At 39.5% G+C, this 17,908-nt stretch overlaps 1 protein-coding gene across 9 annotated transcripts in view; it reads right to left on the reverse strand.

Moving 5' to 3' along the window:
* Positions 1–17,507, reverse strand: part of LOC140734309 (phosphatidylinositol-binding clathrin assembly protein) — a 117,232-nt gene extending 99,725 nt beyond the window's left edge. For 5 of the 9 annotated variants that reach the window (XM_073058097.1, XM_073058101.1, XM_073058100.1 and 2 more), the window contains exon 1: positions 17,047–17,506. In XM_073058097.1, coding sequence (XP_072914198.1) covers positions 17,047–17,176 — 130 coding nt within the window. In that variant the 5' untranslated portion in view covers positions 17,177–17,506. Of the gene's footprint in view, positions 1–17,046 lie in introns of all 9 variants that reach the window. The other 4 variants (XM_073058096.1, XM_073058095.1, XM_073058102.1 and 1 more) reach the window with 3 other exon arrangements.
* Positions 17,508–17,908: the final 401 nt, after the last annotated feature.

The raw sequence follows: 17,908 nt of genomic DNA on the forward strand, positions 1-17,908 counted from the left end.
GTTCTGGGAACACAGGTTAATCATTTCAAGTAGCGTCACAGGTAGATAAGGTCGTACAAAAAGCCTTTGGTACACTGGTCTTCAAAGTATGAGTACAGTAGTTGGGATGTTATGTGAAGTTGAACAAGACATTGGGGGTGAGGCCTAATTTGGAGTACTGTGTGCAGTATTAGTCAAAACCTACAGGAAAGATGCAAGTAAGGTTGAAAGAGTACGAGAAAATTTACAAGGATGTTGCTGGGACTGGAAAACCTGAGTTATAAAGAAAAATTGAATACGTTAGAATTTTGTTCCCTAGAAGATTGAGGGGAGATTTGATAGAGGTATACAAACTTATGATGGGTGTACAGTGATGCCCAGAAAGTTTGTGAACCCTGTAGAATTTTCTCTATTTCTGCATAAATAGGACCTAAAATGTGATCAGATCTTCATAAAAGTCCTAAAACAGAGAAAATTCTACAGGATTCACAAACTTTCTAGCACCACGATAGATAGTGGAAAAAGCTTGCATTTACCCTGAGGTTGGCTGAAACTACAACTAGAGGTTATGGTTTAAGAGTGAAAGAGGAAATGTTTAAGGAGAACATGAGGAGAAACTTCTCCACTCAAGGGCAATGAAAATGTGGAATGAGCTGCCAGCACAAGTGGTGGATGCAATTTTGATTTCAACATTTAAGATAGGTTTGGTTAGGTACATGGATGGGAGGGATATGGAGAGCTATGGTCCAGGTGCAGGTCATGGGACAGCACTGGTTAGTTGGGCCAAAGGGCCTGTTCTGTGCTGTAATTTTCTTTGACTCTATAGTTTTAATATAATTTGTCTTCATGGTGGACCAAGAACCATAAATATTTCATGGTACTTTGATTCTGGTCTTTAATTTTAAACTTAGTCAACTTTAAGAATTTATAGAACTTATGGCTATCACAAGCCATGTTAGCATTTAATGGCCTTTGTCACTTGCTAGACTATTTCAGAGCACCATCAAGAGTCAAGCATAACATTGTAGATCTGGGATCACATGTAGAGCAGAAGCAGCAATAATTAAACTTTCTTTCTAATACAATACCCTGTGCAAAACCAGCTGTGTCCAACAGAGAGAAAGCATCCACTGTTCTCCACATTGTACCAAGCTACCACTATGATTACCCCCACACTTTCGTACCAAGCGGAAATATTTAAGGACTTTATATTCAAGCTTCACCTGTAACAAAACTGAAAAATCTTTAAGATAATTCAGTCCTGTGTTCTGGAATTCCCCTTCGAAACCAACAGCCCGCAATTATAAAACATGTTGAAGAGTTGCACTCATCAAAACAAAAAAGATTTTAAAAAAATACAAAATACAAGAATAAGGTATTATGACACACACGGAAGCTGGGAAAAGAATGATTTCTAAAAGGAAACTGGTATGCAAAGACAGGTTTATAGACTTCAAAGCTATAGAGTTTGAGATTAAGGCAACCCTGTGAACAGTTAAGGCAAAGGTTGTGGTAAGTGAATGGAGGATCATTAATAGAGCAATTCTCTTCCTTCATTCAGGGGATTCATTTGCCACCAGTACACTGCAGAGTTGGTCTGAATATCTACATTATGTTTGCAGCAAGTAGATAAGATACAAGCTTTGTGCTGGGCTTGAGATTTTAATATCTGTACACACTTTATCACAGGCGACCAAAGGCCACACAGGCAGCATGCCCACTTTTGCTAATGGTGACATTATGGAAAGTGGTCCATAATTTTAAAAGGACCCATCAAGTACGTTTATTGTTGGGTGCCATTGTTCTACTTTCTATCAAATGTTCAATGGAATAAGGCAGCAAATAACTTGAAGATCAGCATCCAAATATGTAAAGAAACAAGCATTATCTGCGTATTGCAACTTGATAACTGGGGTTCCAAAGCAGAGATGATATGCTTTCAACAGTTCCCATTTCATTGTGGATCAGTGAGCATAGGAGTTAGAAAAGAACTGAACCTAATTTATTCACAGTAAGATAGATTTGTACAAGTATTATTTTATAAAGTGTGGAAGAGGAAGGAAAGCATTGGTATGGACAGAGCAGCAAGTTAAAAAAAAAGCAATGACTGGATAAAGGTTTCCTTATCTAGTGAGCTGAGGCAGAGTTTGGTTAGCCTGAATGTACTTGTGTTTTGCCTTCACCTGCAAGTGATTCTTGTAGGTCTACAACTGATCTTTCAGCATAGTTCTGAATTCAACACCTAGTCTAGGGGTGGATCCAGATTGCATTGAGCCAAGAAGCCACATACACTTAAATTTTACATCTGGCACAGCCATTATTCATTTGTACCAAGGGTCATCAATTTGGATGAAAAAAATAACTGCAGGCAGGTGGATAAATGTTGATGCACGGCTTGGCCTGGAATTCAATTTGAATCAGAGGCCATGCCATACAACATTTATCTACTTGCTCCTAGTTGATAAATTCATTCACCCAGGACAGGAACTTGTACATCCTGCAAGGTAGGTCAACTATAATCTAGCCCATTACACAGCCAACTCCCGGATAAGATTCCTTCTTCCCCATACAAATTCTTTGCTTCAAAGCTTGCTACTGTACCTTTCAGTCACTTCTGACAACCTCACTTATAATCGGGTTTTATTCTTCTCTTGAAAAGCGCCTTTTTTTTAAATAAATGTTGAGTGCCTTTGAATGTTTTTAGATTACATATCACAAATTAGTTAGTTGCTCAGTGCAAGCTCCAGACATAATTAGATTATTGGTCCTAATATTGCCAAAAGAGATAAACTTCTTGATAAGGAAGGTGAGAATGACTGCCATTAGTATGAAGACCACATCTGACCAAGTTCATCATCAAGAAACTTTGATAAAATTGAACAGATGGCTTTGGTGGTTAAACATCTTGACTCCAGGACAGTTCCACAGAGTTCCTTCAAGCAACTTCAAACAAATTATATTCAGGTGGTCTATTAAAAACCTCCCCTTCGCAAGGTCAAACTGATTGCACAACATTCAATTCTGTTCACAATTTGTCAACACAAGTTCTGTACCTATAAGAGCAGGTCAAAAACCGAATATGCTGTAGCAAATGACTCACTTCCTGACTTCTCAAACGTTATCCACCATCTGCAGTACAGATTCAAGATTCGAATACATATCAAAGAATGTATAAATTACATAACCTTGAGATTTGCTTGCTCACAGGTAGCCTAAAGCAAGAAACCCAAAAAAACCTAATTAAATAAAAGACTAACACTTGATGTGCATGAGAAAGAAAAACTACAAAGTGTGCAAACAATAAAACTGAACACAGCATTCCGAACCAAAATTGAGTCCTCAGATCCGAACCCCAGAGCAGGCCCAAAGCCTCACTTATCAGTTCATCATATTAGCAGGTACAGAGAGGTCTTCATAGCCTCAGCGCCATGAAGATGACCATCGAGAACAAGCGAAATCAGCTCTTGCCGCAGATCCCGACACCCTGTCTTTTCAGTCTATCTGGGTTTGTGTTTAAATTGATAAAAAAAATGGAACAGCGAAAGGTTCTGGTGCCCTTAGAAGAGGAATGAAGATCACAGAAAGCAAGTGAAATTGCCTCTCGCTCCCAATCTGGGGCCAGCGTTTAAATTGTCTAAACAGCATATTGTACCTCGCACTATGACCCAGGCATCACTGCTGCAAAAGGCTCCAGGCCTAGAACAAGCTACCCAGCAATGTGCTCAAGGCCCAGATTTCATTGCCCAGCCGAAAGCCACCCTCAAGGCTCTTCAATCAACATGATCCAACCTCACACCTGGACCAGTTGCAGACACCAAATTTCCTCTTTTCAGGTCATGACTTCTTTCTGCCCCCAGAACAATCCAGCCTTACTCCCAGACATTAGATCTCCACCTGCAATGATTCTGCAACACATCATCTCAGCACTTTCCTCCAAACTCCCGTCGCCATTACTCATCCCTTCACTGCTTATTGCGATAATTTAACACAATTTACCTCAGTAAAGGAGGTATTTTTTACATAGAAAAACACAGAAAACCTACAACACAATACAGGCCCTTCGGCCCACAATGCCGTGCTGTTTTAGTTGGATTTCTTAGCTTTATGATGACCAGAAGCTGCCGCACACATTTAATACATCTTTCCCTTTGACCATCACAGGAGCACGGCAGAATAACTTATTTCTCTTAAAGTTCAACACCATCCAGAACAAGTTGGTCAGATTCATCATGAGGAGGAATCATTCAGCAATAACTTGTCTGTATTGTTTACAACATACTCTGCAACAACTTGCTAAGGTTTCTTAAATTGCAATCTCAATCCCCAACTTCAGTCACACAGAAAGACATGGTAGAAGGCCCATGACAATGTTGCCACCAGCAAGCTTTCCTTCAGGTCTCTTACCAGCCTGGCGTTGGAAATAATTCTGCATTTTTTCATCAAGCTCTCTAAATAAGCCTTCAACATAAAGGGTACAGCAGTTCAAAATGCAGATCACTGCCCCTTTCACAAATTGAAACAGGAATGGCCTTTAACACCACACATTTAAAATGAAATCATAAGACTGTTGAGACTACGTAATTCATTTGCAAATCCTTGGTCATATTTCTGATGGATGAGGAAATTAGATCATATCCTGCTGAGTTTTAATATCTACATGTGGTTGTGCAATTCTAAGCTACATACGTAGTTTGAATTTATCTCTGTCTAGCTTCCAGATATCAGTACACTTTGCAATTCCATCATGTGGATAGTTAGAGGTTCAAAGTTCCTATTACAACATGCAAAAAACCACGAATAATAATATGCACTATGCTGGATTTCAAGGTGTGAAGTCACCACAGGGAAGACAACTTGCTATTAAGTTATCCTTAATTGCACTTTCTCAATAATGATCTAAATTGTCTCTGGAAAGCACTAATCCCTTGAGCCGATACTATGTATTTCAATAACATCAATCTACTTTCAACAACTCTCCTTGGCAGTTATATAAACATTAAATATGCAGATGCTGGAAATTCAAAGCAACACACACAAAATGCTAGAGGAACTCAGTAGGTCAAGCAGCATCTATGGAAATGAATAAAAGGTCAATGTTTCGAGCTGAAACCCTTCATCAGGAGAGGGAAAAAAGATGAGAAGTCAGAGCAAGAAGGTGGGAGGGGAGGAAGAAGCACAAGGTGGTGGGCCATAGATGAAACCCGGGGGGGGGGGGGGGTGAAGTAAAGAGTGGGAAGTTGTTTGGTAAAAGAGATACAGGGCAATGCGCAGGTAAGAGATAGCAGAGGGGAAAAAACAGGAATGGTGAAGGAACTGGAAAAATAGATAAGTCAGAGCAACTCAGGTTGGAGGAGCAACACCTTATATTCTGTTTGGGTAGCCTCCAACCTAATGGCATGAACACTGATTTCTTGAACTGCTGGTAATTGCCCACCACTTTCACCATTCCCTATCCATTTCCCTCTCTCTCCATCTCCTTACTGGATTGTAAATCCATCCTGCTAACACACCTTGAATCCCTTGTGCTCTAACCTGAATCAACACACCAAGTAAAAACCTTAAAATCCATAGACAACATCCATCACCCCGTCTTCAAAATCTCTGGTTACTTTCTCATAGAACTCAATCATATGTGACAAATGAATACCCGTGCACAAAACTGTGCCAACTTCTAACCAGTTCCTGCCTTTCCAAGTGAACATATATCTTGTCTCTCAATCTTCTCCAAATAACTCCCCTATCATTGGATTTAGGTTCTATAGCTTGTACTTTTAAGATTAAACCAAGTGCTCATTTTGAATAAGGGAACAAGCTGCTTCTCATCAGCTCAGATGCATCCAAATATATAAAATCTTTTCCAAAGATTTTAATTTGTTTTTATAATGTGGTACCTCAACAGTTATAACATTGATACCTTTGGCCCAAGATCTACTATATCAACAAATTTCCTTGTTTTTGCATTCTACTCTGGTCACTGAAAACCTTTCCATTTATTTATTTTAGGACATTTTATGTACAGATGCTCTAACATTGAAAACAGGAGCAAAAATTAGACTGGGACCTAGTGGTTCTCAATCTTTTGCTGCTCGTGGCCCACTTCCTTTTGACTTACATTTACCTCAGTGGCACCACCCTCTGTAGTCTGTTGCTGAAGTTTGTTTGGTCAACTGTACAATTATTCTAATATACAGTCAATATTTGTGTTTTAACAAGTTAAAGATATTATTATATGTTAAATATGTCACAGGTGTATATGAAAATTAATTACTTCAAAGCTCTGATTAGGATACTTTATTTACAATGTATATAATATTCTTCCAACAAACGAAAAGCACTAAATACTGTTACTATGGGTATGCAGTGAGATCCTTGTAACTGATGCAAACTAATGAGTTTTAAAATATCTGGTAGCAATTTGGTTAAAGATAATTGAAGATCACCTCTTTTTACAACATCAAGACTGTTACAAGTTTTGATAGCATGTGAAGAGCTTGATTAAAACCACTTTCAACCAGATAAGAGGTGGTAAATGCAGTTAAAAGCAAGTTTGTTTTCTCCCAGAGCTGTGGAAACTTATTTTGAATATCACCAGCTATCCAGAAAGTTTGTTTGCTATGTTTGAATCTTGCTTAAGCATGGTCAAGCAGGAGCAGAGATAACGACTGACCACACACACACACACGTTTTGTTGCCTCATCTGCATGATCTAGCATATTTTCCCATTCATTATTCAATTACATATATTCTTTTTTATTTATCTATTTTGGTAATATTCATCAAAATAGTAAACCTCATGGCCCATTCAGAAACTCTTGTGACCCTCAGGTTTTTTGTTTTTTTTTAAACTTCTGGGTCCCTGTGAAATCCGGCATGGAACCCTGGGAGGCCATATGAGCCCCACATTGAGAACCACTGACCAGGTAGCCTATCTAGCATTCTAGAGTGCATTGCCATTCAACAAGATCATGACTGATCTTCGACCTCAAGACCATCTTCCTGCCCTATCCCTGCACTGCTTGATTCCTGTAATCTAGACGTCTCCAGAAAAGGAAGGGAACAAGCTCCTACATAACTCTTCATTATGCACAAATAATGTATAAGCATGCAGAATTAGCTTTAATTTTCATAAGGGATATTGGCTGCCCTTTAATGGCAAAACAAAATCAGAAACTTGTCAATCTCCTCCAAGTGAGGATTCTGACAAGGTGAAACATACATGAAGAAACTTATCAACACACACAAATGTTGGAGGAACTCAGCAGGCGCAGCATCAATGGAAAAAGATACAGTCGACATTTCGGCTCTCGGCCCGAAACGGCGACTGTTCTTTTTTCCCCCATAGATGCTGCTTGGCTTGCCGAGTTCCTCCAGCATTTTGTATGCGTTGCTTGGATTTCCAGCATCTGCAGATTTTCTCTTGTTTGTGATGAAACTTACCAGTCATTCATCCAAATTGTCATCACTACCAGATAGAAGTGCACAGGTTCTCAAATTTTACCCCATTTTAAACACCTTTCCCATTAACCAAATCATTAAGACTATTAATGTTACTGGTTTTCATAGATCTGTTTGAAAGCCAATGTGTTCCCTACCCTTCATAACAAAAAAAACAAAACTTTTAAGCAGCAGCAAATTAAAAAACACCTTTTGTTACAAAGGTTTTGTACATGAAAGTTTGCTAATTGGGCAGATTTATACCAAAATCCAGACATGCATCAATTTGTTTTAAATAAAATCAATAACAAACTTCAATCCTCCAATGGTAGTGGATTCCAAATATTACAAACAAAATTCTTAAGAAATTTCTTCGCATTTCCATCCTTAATTATAATTATTAATAATTACTTATTCTATTATGACCCCTGATCTTTGTCCGTGGAACAATCAATCCATGTATCAACTCAGTTTTACCCTCACAGGATTTTGTACATTTCATGTTGTATGGCTCTATGATTATGATTTCAATGAGGACGTCTCTCATTCATTGAAGCTCTAAAGAATAGAGAGCTAGCCTACTCAATTTCTCCTCCTCTAATAAACCCGTCTTTCCAGGAAGGAGTCAGGAATCTTCAGGGCAGTTCTTCTGTGGTATATATTCTTCCGATTTTTTTTTTTGAAAATCTACATCTATAATTATTACTTTTTTCCATGTATGCTTTTCTCTAGACTATAGTCTTAGAAATCAGAACAAGCTAGCCATAATATTTTTTCCTCAACACTGTCCATTAAATTAATCCCAATTCTGCTATCTTCAGGTTCAATTTGAGTTCAATTGATAATATTCAAATTCTCCTTTATCTTTTCCATTGAATTCATTGGTTCATATGGATGTAGAACAACAGTCTTTTCAGTAGTCTGTTCATTCAGTTACTGGACAGTGGCACAGTTTACTGTACCATCTCCATAGTAATGTTTCATATATTGGCACCTTGAAGCACGACCTAGTTTTCAAAGCACCATTGCCTCAACTGATTAAGAAAACTCTGGAAAAATAACCCAATACCTCCATTTTAAAACAGCATTGGAAAATATTATATTAAGGTTACCCCTTTCCATGAATGATGCTCACATCCTTTACAAGTAAGCGGCTATAAATGCCTACCAAATTCCTTTAAGATCTGTGCAGCATCTTGCTCTGTGAAGCCCTTAATAAAATCAACAGAGCCGTTTCTTTTCTCTTTACACTCTAATCCATTAAAGCTTCACGCAGTGTGTAGCCTTAAGTCACAGAAAATTTACAACACATACAACAGTAGGGACAAAGACCTATTCCTATGCTCATATTTGCATTTGCATTCCCTGCATATCCATGTACCTATCTAAAAGTATGAAGAATGCCAGTACTGTACCTGTTTCCACTACTATCACAGGAAATGTGTTCCAGGCACCTGAGAACGTAACCTAAATTTCTCCAACTTCTTGTAAAAGCTAATACCCTGTAATCAAAGCAACATCTCAGTAATTCTTTTCTGTACCTTCTCCAAAGCCTCCACATCTTTCCTATAATATGGTCGCCAGAATTGTATGTAATACTTCAATTGTAGTCTAACAAAAGTTTTATAGAACTGCATCATGACATCCTGATTCTTATGCCTTAAGCAATGAAAGCAAATATGCAAAACACCTTCTTTGCCACTGTTTGTTCAAGTTCATTGTCATTCAACCGTTCACAAGTATACCACCACACGAAATAACACTCATCCAAATCAAGGTGCACACAGTATATATAACTCTCAAACATTGCAGAGATAAATATTAAAGTAAATTAATAATAAGGTGCATTTACAACACAAGTTAAAAAGTAAACAGTATAACGCTACTGGCGCTCCAAGCATGATCAAACCTGGGTGTGGCAGAAAATTCAGTAGTCTTACAGCCCAGAGTAAGAAGCTAGTTCACATCTTTACAGTTCTTGTTCTAATGCTACAGTACTTCCTGCCTGATGGTGGGTGGGGGAGGGGTTCAAAGAGATAGGTGGATGGATGGGAGGGATCACTGACAATGCCAAGGGACCTGCATATACAACACTCCTGACAAATACCGCTGATGAGTGGAACAGGGACCCCGATGATCCTCTCAGCAGCCCTCACAATGCTTTCTAGAGCTTTGGGGTCAAATGCCTTGCAATTGCCATACTAGATACTGGAGCAACTGGTCAGGACACTCTTAATGATACTCCTGTAAAAACTTGCTAGAATGGGGGGGGGGGGGCGCATGGGAAGAGGAGAGCACCATTCACCTCAATCTCCTCAGGAGCTGGAAACACTTGACCAAAGAAATGGTGTTGATTGACCAGGTGTATTGCCACATCCAGAGTTGTATAGACTTGGACAAACTAATACAAGAGAAATGCTATTCAGTTGAATTTGACCTTCCTGCACTTATTCAACCCTGCAGGTTACAGCTCTTCTAATACAAAGCCAGGTACAATTTAAATATGATGAGAGTTTTTCCCTCTACCATTCTTTCAGGTAATGGGTTTCAAATCTCCATGATCATGAAAAAGCTTCTCCCATCTCCTTCAATCACTTTAAATCTTTTATCGCTCTGATGAGTGAAATAGGGTGTTCCTTTTTTTTAAAAAAATCCATATCAGTTCCTCGGTTTTTTTTCCCCACACACATGAATCAAGTCTCCCTTCAGTCTCCTCTGTTCCAAACAGAACAATCCAAGCTCTCAAATCGTTCTTCATCGTACAATTTTCCAATCTGGCAATCGTATCTGCACCTTCTCCAAAACATTCATATCTTTCCTGTCATGCAGTGACCAGAACTGTATGTAATTCTTAAGTTGTGAGTTAACTAGCACAGTATACAGTTCTTGCAAAGACTCCTTGTTCTTATATTCAGTGCCACAGCTCAAAGGAAAGCATTCATATGCCTTTATTACCTATAAAACATATACAGTGATATGCTAAAGTTTGGGCACCCCAGTCAAAATTTCTGTTACTGTGAATAGCTAAGTAAAAAGATGACCTGATTTCCAAAAGGCATAAAGTTAAAGATGACACATTTCTTTAATGCTTTAAGCAAAATTACTTTTTTTATTTCCATCTTTTACAGTTTCAAAATAACAAAAAAGGAAAAGGGCCCGAAGCAAACATTTGGGCACCCTGCATGGTCAGTACTTAGTAACACCCTCTTTAGCAAGTATCACAGCTTGTAAACACTTCCTGTAGCCAGCTAAGAGTCTTTCAATTCTTGTTTGGTAGATTTTCGCCCATTCTTCCTTGCAAAAGGCTTCTAGTTCTGTGAGATTCTTGGGCCGTCATGCATGCACTGCTCTCCTGAGGTCTATCCACAGATTTTCGATGATGTTTAGGTTGGGGGACTGTGAGGGCCATGGCAAAACCTTCAGCTTGGTAGTCCATTGTGGATTTTGAGGTGTGTTTAGGATCATTATCCTGTTGTAGAAGCCACCCTCTTTTCGTCATCAGCTTTTTTTTTACAGATGGTGTGATGTTTGCTTCCAGAATCTGCTGGTATTTAATTGAATTCATTCTTCCCTCTACCAGTGAAATGTTCTCCATGGCACTGGCTGCAACACAAGCCCAAAGTATGATCAATCCACCCCCGTGCTTAACAGTTGGAGAGGTGTTCTTTTCATGAAATTCTGTACCCTTTTTTCTCCAAACATACTTTTGCTCATTGCAGCCAAAAAGTTCTATTTTAACTTCATCAGTCCACAGGACTTGTTTCCAAAATGCATCAGGCTTGTTTAGATGTTCCTTTGCAAATTTCTGATGAGATTCACAATAACAGAAATTTTGACCAGGGATGCCCAAACTTTTGCATGCCACTGTATGAATGAAAGGCATACAGCAATAACTTTTTACCTATTATGTTACCTTTGAGAATCTGTCTCACACACTGATTAAGTCCATCACCACCTATACCTCCCAAATACATTTATCCACATTTCAAGATGAAATTCTGTTGGACCCTTTTATGACCAATTGACCAGATCATCTAAATCTTTATGCATTCTAAGCCTGTCTTCCTCACCATCAAGCACTCAAATAAATTTTGATTAATTTGCAAACATTTTGTCAGCTTAGCAATTGATATGTAATTGCAAGAAAAAAAAGTTTGTGAACCCTTTGCTGTTAACTGGCTTTCTGCATTAATTACTCATAAAAAGAGGTTTGATCTTCAACTAAGTCACACTAATAGACAAACACAATCTGTCTAAACTAATAACACAAACAATAGTACTTTTCATGTCTTTATTGAACACATTGTTTATCATTCACAGTTCAGGCTTTAATAACCGGTAGAATTTCCTTTAGCAGCAATAATCTCCACCAAAAGTTCCCTGTAGCTGCTGATCAGACTTGCACAATGGTGGAAGAATTCTAGGCCATTTCTCCATGCAAAACTGTTTCAGTTCATCATTATTTCTGAGATACCTTGCATAGACATCCCTCTTCAGGTCATGCCACAGCATCTCAATTAGGTTAAAGTCAGGACTCTGACTTGGCCACTTCCAAACACAAATTTTGTTCTTTTTAAACCATTCTGTTGTTGATTTACTCGCTTCTCGGATCATTGTCTTGTTGCATCACTCAACTTCTATTAAGCTTCAGGTGATAAACCGCTGCCATAACATGCTCCTGTAAAATATCATGATACAATTTTGAATTCATTGTTCCCTCTACGACTGCAAGCTGTCTAGGCCTTGAGGCAGCAAAGTAGCCCCAAACTATGATACTCCTTCCACCATGCTTCACAGGTAAGATGAGGTTTTGGTATCAGTGTGCAGTGCCCCTTTTCCTCTAAACAAAGCAGTGTGCATTTCTGCCAAGAAGTTCAACTTTTGTCTTATCTGTTCTGTTCACAGAACATTGTCCCTGAAGCATTGTGGAACATCCAGGTGGTCTTTTGCAAACTTGAGAAGTGCAGAAATGTTTTTTGGGAGAGCAGTGGTTTCTTCCGTGGTGCCCCTCCATAAACACCATTCTTGTTCAGTGTTTTTTGTACAATGGACACATGAACAAAGATCTTAGCAAGTTCCAGAGATACCTGCAGGTCTTTTGCTGTTACCCTTGGGTTCTTTTTTCACCTCCAGCATTCAGTGATTGGAACATCTGACTCCAAATAGCTTTTGTAGAAGGCATTATCCCAAAGGTTCACATACTTTTTTGAACCGGACTAATTGTTTAAATAGTGTACACAGTATTGACAAGAAGTACAATTGTTGTTTGTGTTATTAGTTTAGGCAGATTGTATTTGTCTATTATTGTAACCTAGATGAAGATCAAACCACATTTTATGATTAATGCAGAAAACCAGGTTATTAGAAAGGGATCACAGATTTTTTACAAATGTAATTACAGAAATCAAACGACCAAGTAGAAAATTCTGTGGAACCCCTTTGTTTATAGACATTGAGTCACAAAATAGACTTATCATTTAGTCTTCGATTACTTCCAATGTCAATTTTAATTCCAATTTGCCACCGAAAATGATCAGTGAATTATTATACCTGCTTTTAAAAATATTTGTTCCAGAATGCTATTGTAGGTCACAGATATAAAAACTAAAGCTTTATTAACATGTGGTAGCAACAGAATAAGCAAATTTTCGATACAGTGCTAGATAAGAAGAGTATGCAATATCAGGAAGAATGTTATACGCATGCTACAGATTTGTATGTTACCTCAATGGTGATAGACGTTCTTATTAAAGCCAGATAGCGATCTGAGGTGCAGTTTAACAAGTAGCAAAAAAAACATGAAATTTTAAGAATGCACTGGCTGCACCACTTAAGTTAGAAAACAAACCATTCATGTAATTTTTAATTCTCAACTTTATTTTTCAAAAGAGTTACCAAATTATTAGAAAGCACCATATCAAAAATGATTTTCTTTTCTTTCTCTTTTGATACAGTGTGAACTGCTAGGAATCTTAAATATTTTCTGATAGTTTTACTTTTTTCTATTATCAGCAGTAATTTAGTCTTAAGATATCAGCTGCTGGCTGCAAAAATTAGAATACAAAGAACCAATTTCAGAGAAAAGCCCAAACATTCATCAAAAAACTGAATCAACAGGAAACAAATACTTTTCTGACCTTTTGCAGGATTTAATTCACAAAAAAATACTATTTTCCCAGTTCCACATCAGATGCATGGGAAAAGTGTTCAAAGATATTGGCATCAGTCGAGTGCAGGATCAGATTATTATGGTGCAGACAAATGCCCAATGATTTCATAGGGTGCACCCACCCCCCCCCCCCCCACCTGAGGTACTTGCTTTCTCTCTACAAAGTCGCACAACTAGTAACAACCTGGAGAGACTTGCTCTACAGCAGCTCCAGCCTATGGTTAGGCCACACTTAGACCCCCTCCAGTTCGCCTATCAGCCCCGACTAGGAGTTGAGGATGCCATCGTCTACCTGCTGAACCGTGTCTCTGCCCACCTGGACAAGCCGGCGAGCACTGTGAGGGTCATGTTTTTTGACTTCTCCAGTGCGTTCAACACCATCTGCCCTGCTCTGCTAGGTGAGAAGCTGACAGTGATGCAGGTGGATGCTTCCCTGGTGTCATGGGTTATTGATTACCTGACTGGCAGACCACAGTACGTGCGCTTGCAACACTGTGTGTCAGACAGAGTGGTCAGCAGCACTGGGGCTCCACAGGGGACTGTCCTGTCTCCCTTTCTCTTCACCATCTACACCTCAGACTTCAGCTACAACACAGAGTCTTGCCATCTTCAGAAGTTTTCTGATGTCTCTGCCATAGTTGGATGCATCAGCAAGGGAAATGAGGCTGAGTACAGGGCGACGGTGGGAAACTTTGTCACATGGTGCGAGCAGAATCATCTGCAGCTTAATGTGAAAAAGACTAAGGAGCTGGTGGTGGACCTGAGGAGGGCTAAGGCACCGGTGACCCCTGTTTCCATCCAAGAGGTCAGTGTGGACATGGTGGAGGATTACAAATACCTAGGGATACGAATTGATAATAAACTGGACTGGTCAAAGAACACTGAGGCTGTCTACAAGAAGGGTCAGAGCCGTCTCTATTTCCTGAGGTGACTGAGGTCCTTTAATATCTGCCAGACGATGCTGAGGATGTTCTACGAGGCTGTGGTGGCCAGTGCTATCATGTTTGCTGTTGTGTGCTGGGGCAGCAGGCTGAGGGTAGCAGACACCAACAGAATCAACAAACTTATTCGTAAGGCCAGTGATGTTGCAAGGGTGGAACTGGACTCTCTGACGGTGGTGTTTGAAAAGAGGATGCTGTCCCAAGTTGCATGCCATCTTGGACAATGACTCCCATCCACTCCATAGTGTACTGGTTAGGCACAGGAGTACATTCAGCCAGAGTCTCATTCCACCAAGATGTAACACTGAGTGTCACAGGAAGTCATTCCTACCTGTGGCCATCAAACTTTACAACTCTTCCCTCGGAGTGTCAGACACCCTGTGCCAATAGGCTGGTCCTGGACTTATTCCCACTTGGCATGATTAACTTATTATTTAATTATATGGTTTTATATTGCTATATTTCTTCACTATTCTTGGTTGGTGCGGCTGTAACGAAACCCAATTTCCCTCGGGATCAATAAAGTATGTCTGATAACTTGCACAGGCCAATTATTATTCACAGATTTTTTTTAAAAAACTATGAGAAATATTTTCAAAATATTCTTGGTAACTAAACATTTTGCAGATACTGCAAAAATAAAGTAGAAAACTCTTGAAACACAAATCAGATTCTTTACAGACAGGAAGCTAAAGCTATCATTACAACAGATTACCTATTTTTTGTTTACGCTGGAAGAAATAGTAACAACTAAATTGAAGCATTAAATTCTGCAATGCGAACTAGAATTCAGCACTCACAATTTCTCCTCTTAATTGGAAAAAAGGTGTTTGGAAAAAAGGTGTTTTGAATACGAAACCAAAACTTTTAAAGTCCAATTCACTTCAATCAATATCTCAAAGCAAATCCACATTTTATGTTGCTTCAAACTTTAAGGAACACATACAATTATACCACAGAATAAGAGGTACAAGTAGGCCCTTGTTATCCCCATTCATTATCATGGCTGATCTACCTCAGCTTCATTTTCTTGCATTACTCTCATATAATATTGATTCCCTTAATACTGGAAACCTGCAGTTCTCTCTTCTGAATAAACTCAAAAACTGAGTAACCACAGAATCTGGAATTGCAAAGATATCAGCTTCTGAAGAAAAAAAATTGTGGCTTCAGTCCTAAATTGGAGGTTACAAATCTTGATTCCACTCTTTAGCAGAAGCCTCCTTGCAGCAAGAAATGAATCTTACATACCAGTCTCACAGTGTGTTATTATAATTAAGATGCAAACTTCCTTTACAAAAACATTACAAAACAAAAGGCCCAAACTGTACTATACTGTTCTAACTTATATTACTTCATTCACTTCCTTTAATGGCAGCACCTCTTTCAACATTTCCCCAGGCTCTCTGTCACAGCTTTAACCAGGTAGCTTTGTGTAATTACTATCTAAAGACCTTCTCTTAATTCCCTAACACACATTCAAGCACTTTGGGCAATGGTCCAGATAATTTACATTAAAACCAAAAATGTAGAATTCAGGTAGTTAAGTAATCAGGTATTGGCCCATATGGCGTAAAGCACAAGCACTTACTTGTACTGCTAAGCATATATACAATAATCTTAGGCACACGAGTGAATCTGCAGATGCTGGAAATAAATAAAAACACAATCAGGAGGGTGACTCCTGATGAAGGGTTTCGGTCCGAAACGTCGTCACTACCTCCTCCCATAGATGCTGTCTGGCCTGCTGAGTTCTGCCAGCATTTTGTGTTTTTATACAATAACCTTAGTTTAGTTTTCAGTTGAGTGATAAGGGGTCATGGTATTAGGACTACGGGTAAAATTTCCCCAAATGATTCAATTTTAGTTAGGCTATGTCACAGCCTGCTTGCTGTAGAATACCTGGATTCTAATAGAACTAGAGCAAAATAACACGAGGGAGAAAGAGGGCATTTGGCTCTTTGTGCTTGTTTCACAATTCAATATCATAGTTGATCTATCTCAGGGATATTTTCCTGCCCAAATTCCATACTCCCAGATTCCCTTAATATCAAAAAATCTGTCAGGAAATCATTGGACAGTAAAATTCATATGCAACGCAATAGATTTAAGAAAAGGAAGGTGTATATTGATATAAAGTATCAGATAAATTAAAAAAAGCAGATTTCCAGATCACAATGGATGGAGAAAGCAGGTGTAGTTTTATTCTCACACCCTCGGAAACAGCCCAAGTTCAGGTATTCTCACACCGAGGACACATCGCTATGCCACATCGCAGTCTAATCTTCCTCGTGACATATACAGAGGAAATTTAAAGGATGAAGACTCAGCCAAGTTCTGGTGAAATGAAACCCACCAAAGGACTGTTTCACCTTTTTTTCCCCACAATTCTTTCACGTATGGTTTGATTGAACAGCTAGTGAATACGGTAATTAATAATTATGTGAAAAGGTCACAGGGGAACTGGAAGGCCTGTCTTCACCACTGCACTCCCCGCCCTCGTCTTTGCCTGCGAGTACTCACAGTCAAGGTGTTTCTTCTTAGGGCCCATCACCTCGTGTGTGGTGGCCTTACACGCCGCCTTGGTAACGGCCGAGCCGGTGACGCTGTGCTGGGCCGCGGTGATCCTGTCCGTGATCGACTGGCCCGACATGATCCGATCCCTCCTTGGGTACAGACGCTACACTCTGACCAAATACGGCGACAAAATAGCACGGAAGGTGTTCCACAAAGCTTCAGGACCCCCTCGGTCCCACCAAAGAAAATCGGGATGACAAGACACTTGAATTCAGAAGGGGGGGAAAAAAAGAGGAAAACTTATCGAGTCAACAAATTTTATGCCCTTCTCCGTAAGCGAATTGTTCCAAGAAGAAAGCGTTTATTTCCTCGGGGAGTAAAAGCTCGAGCGACTAACCGAGAGAGCAAGTGGAATTTTCAGGCATATCTGGTTTGGGAGTTCTTGGTGGGAAGCCCGGCGGTATTTGGCGAGGGTTCCTGAGCTCCCTCCCTCCCGCCCTCCTTTCCTGCCCCCTCGGGCCGGCTCTCTTCCGCTTTCTCGGGCACTCACCGCCAAAATGGCGGCGCCGCCGTGTCAGGTGATTAAAGCCCGGCCGAGGAATTAAGGTAGAACTGCAGAAGGTGCTTTCTCTCTTCTCAGACCGTGCTATGTGTCTTTCATTTTACTTTGGAAAAAGACTACGTTTTGTAGCTTCCAAAGCGGCTAGCCTGTGCCGTCCTTTTGTGCTTTAAATGTCGAGGGCATTGCTAAACTGCAGTGATCATTCTTCCTACAGTGCACCCAAAAGGTAGTTTTTTAAAAATTATTTTTTGAGAAACCGCTAGGCAAATGTATCCAAGATCAAATAAAGGATGTGTTATACTTCGC

This window comes from Hemitrygon akajei, chromosome 10 (assembly GCF_048418815.1).
Source record: "Hemitrygon akajei chromosome 10, sHemAka1.3, whole genome shotgun sequence".
In the NCBI taxonomy this organism is placed as follows: Eukaryota; Metazoa; Chordata; class Chondrichthyes; order Myliobatiformes; family Dasyatidae; genus Hemitrygon; species Hemitrygon akajei.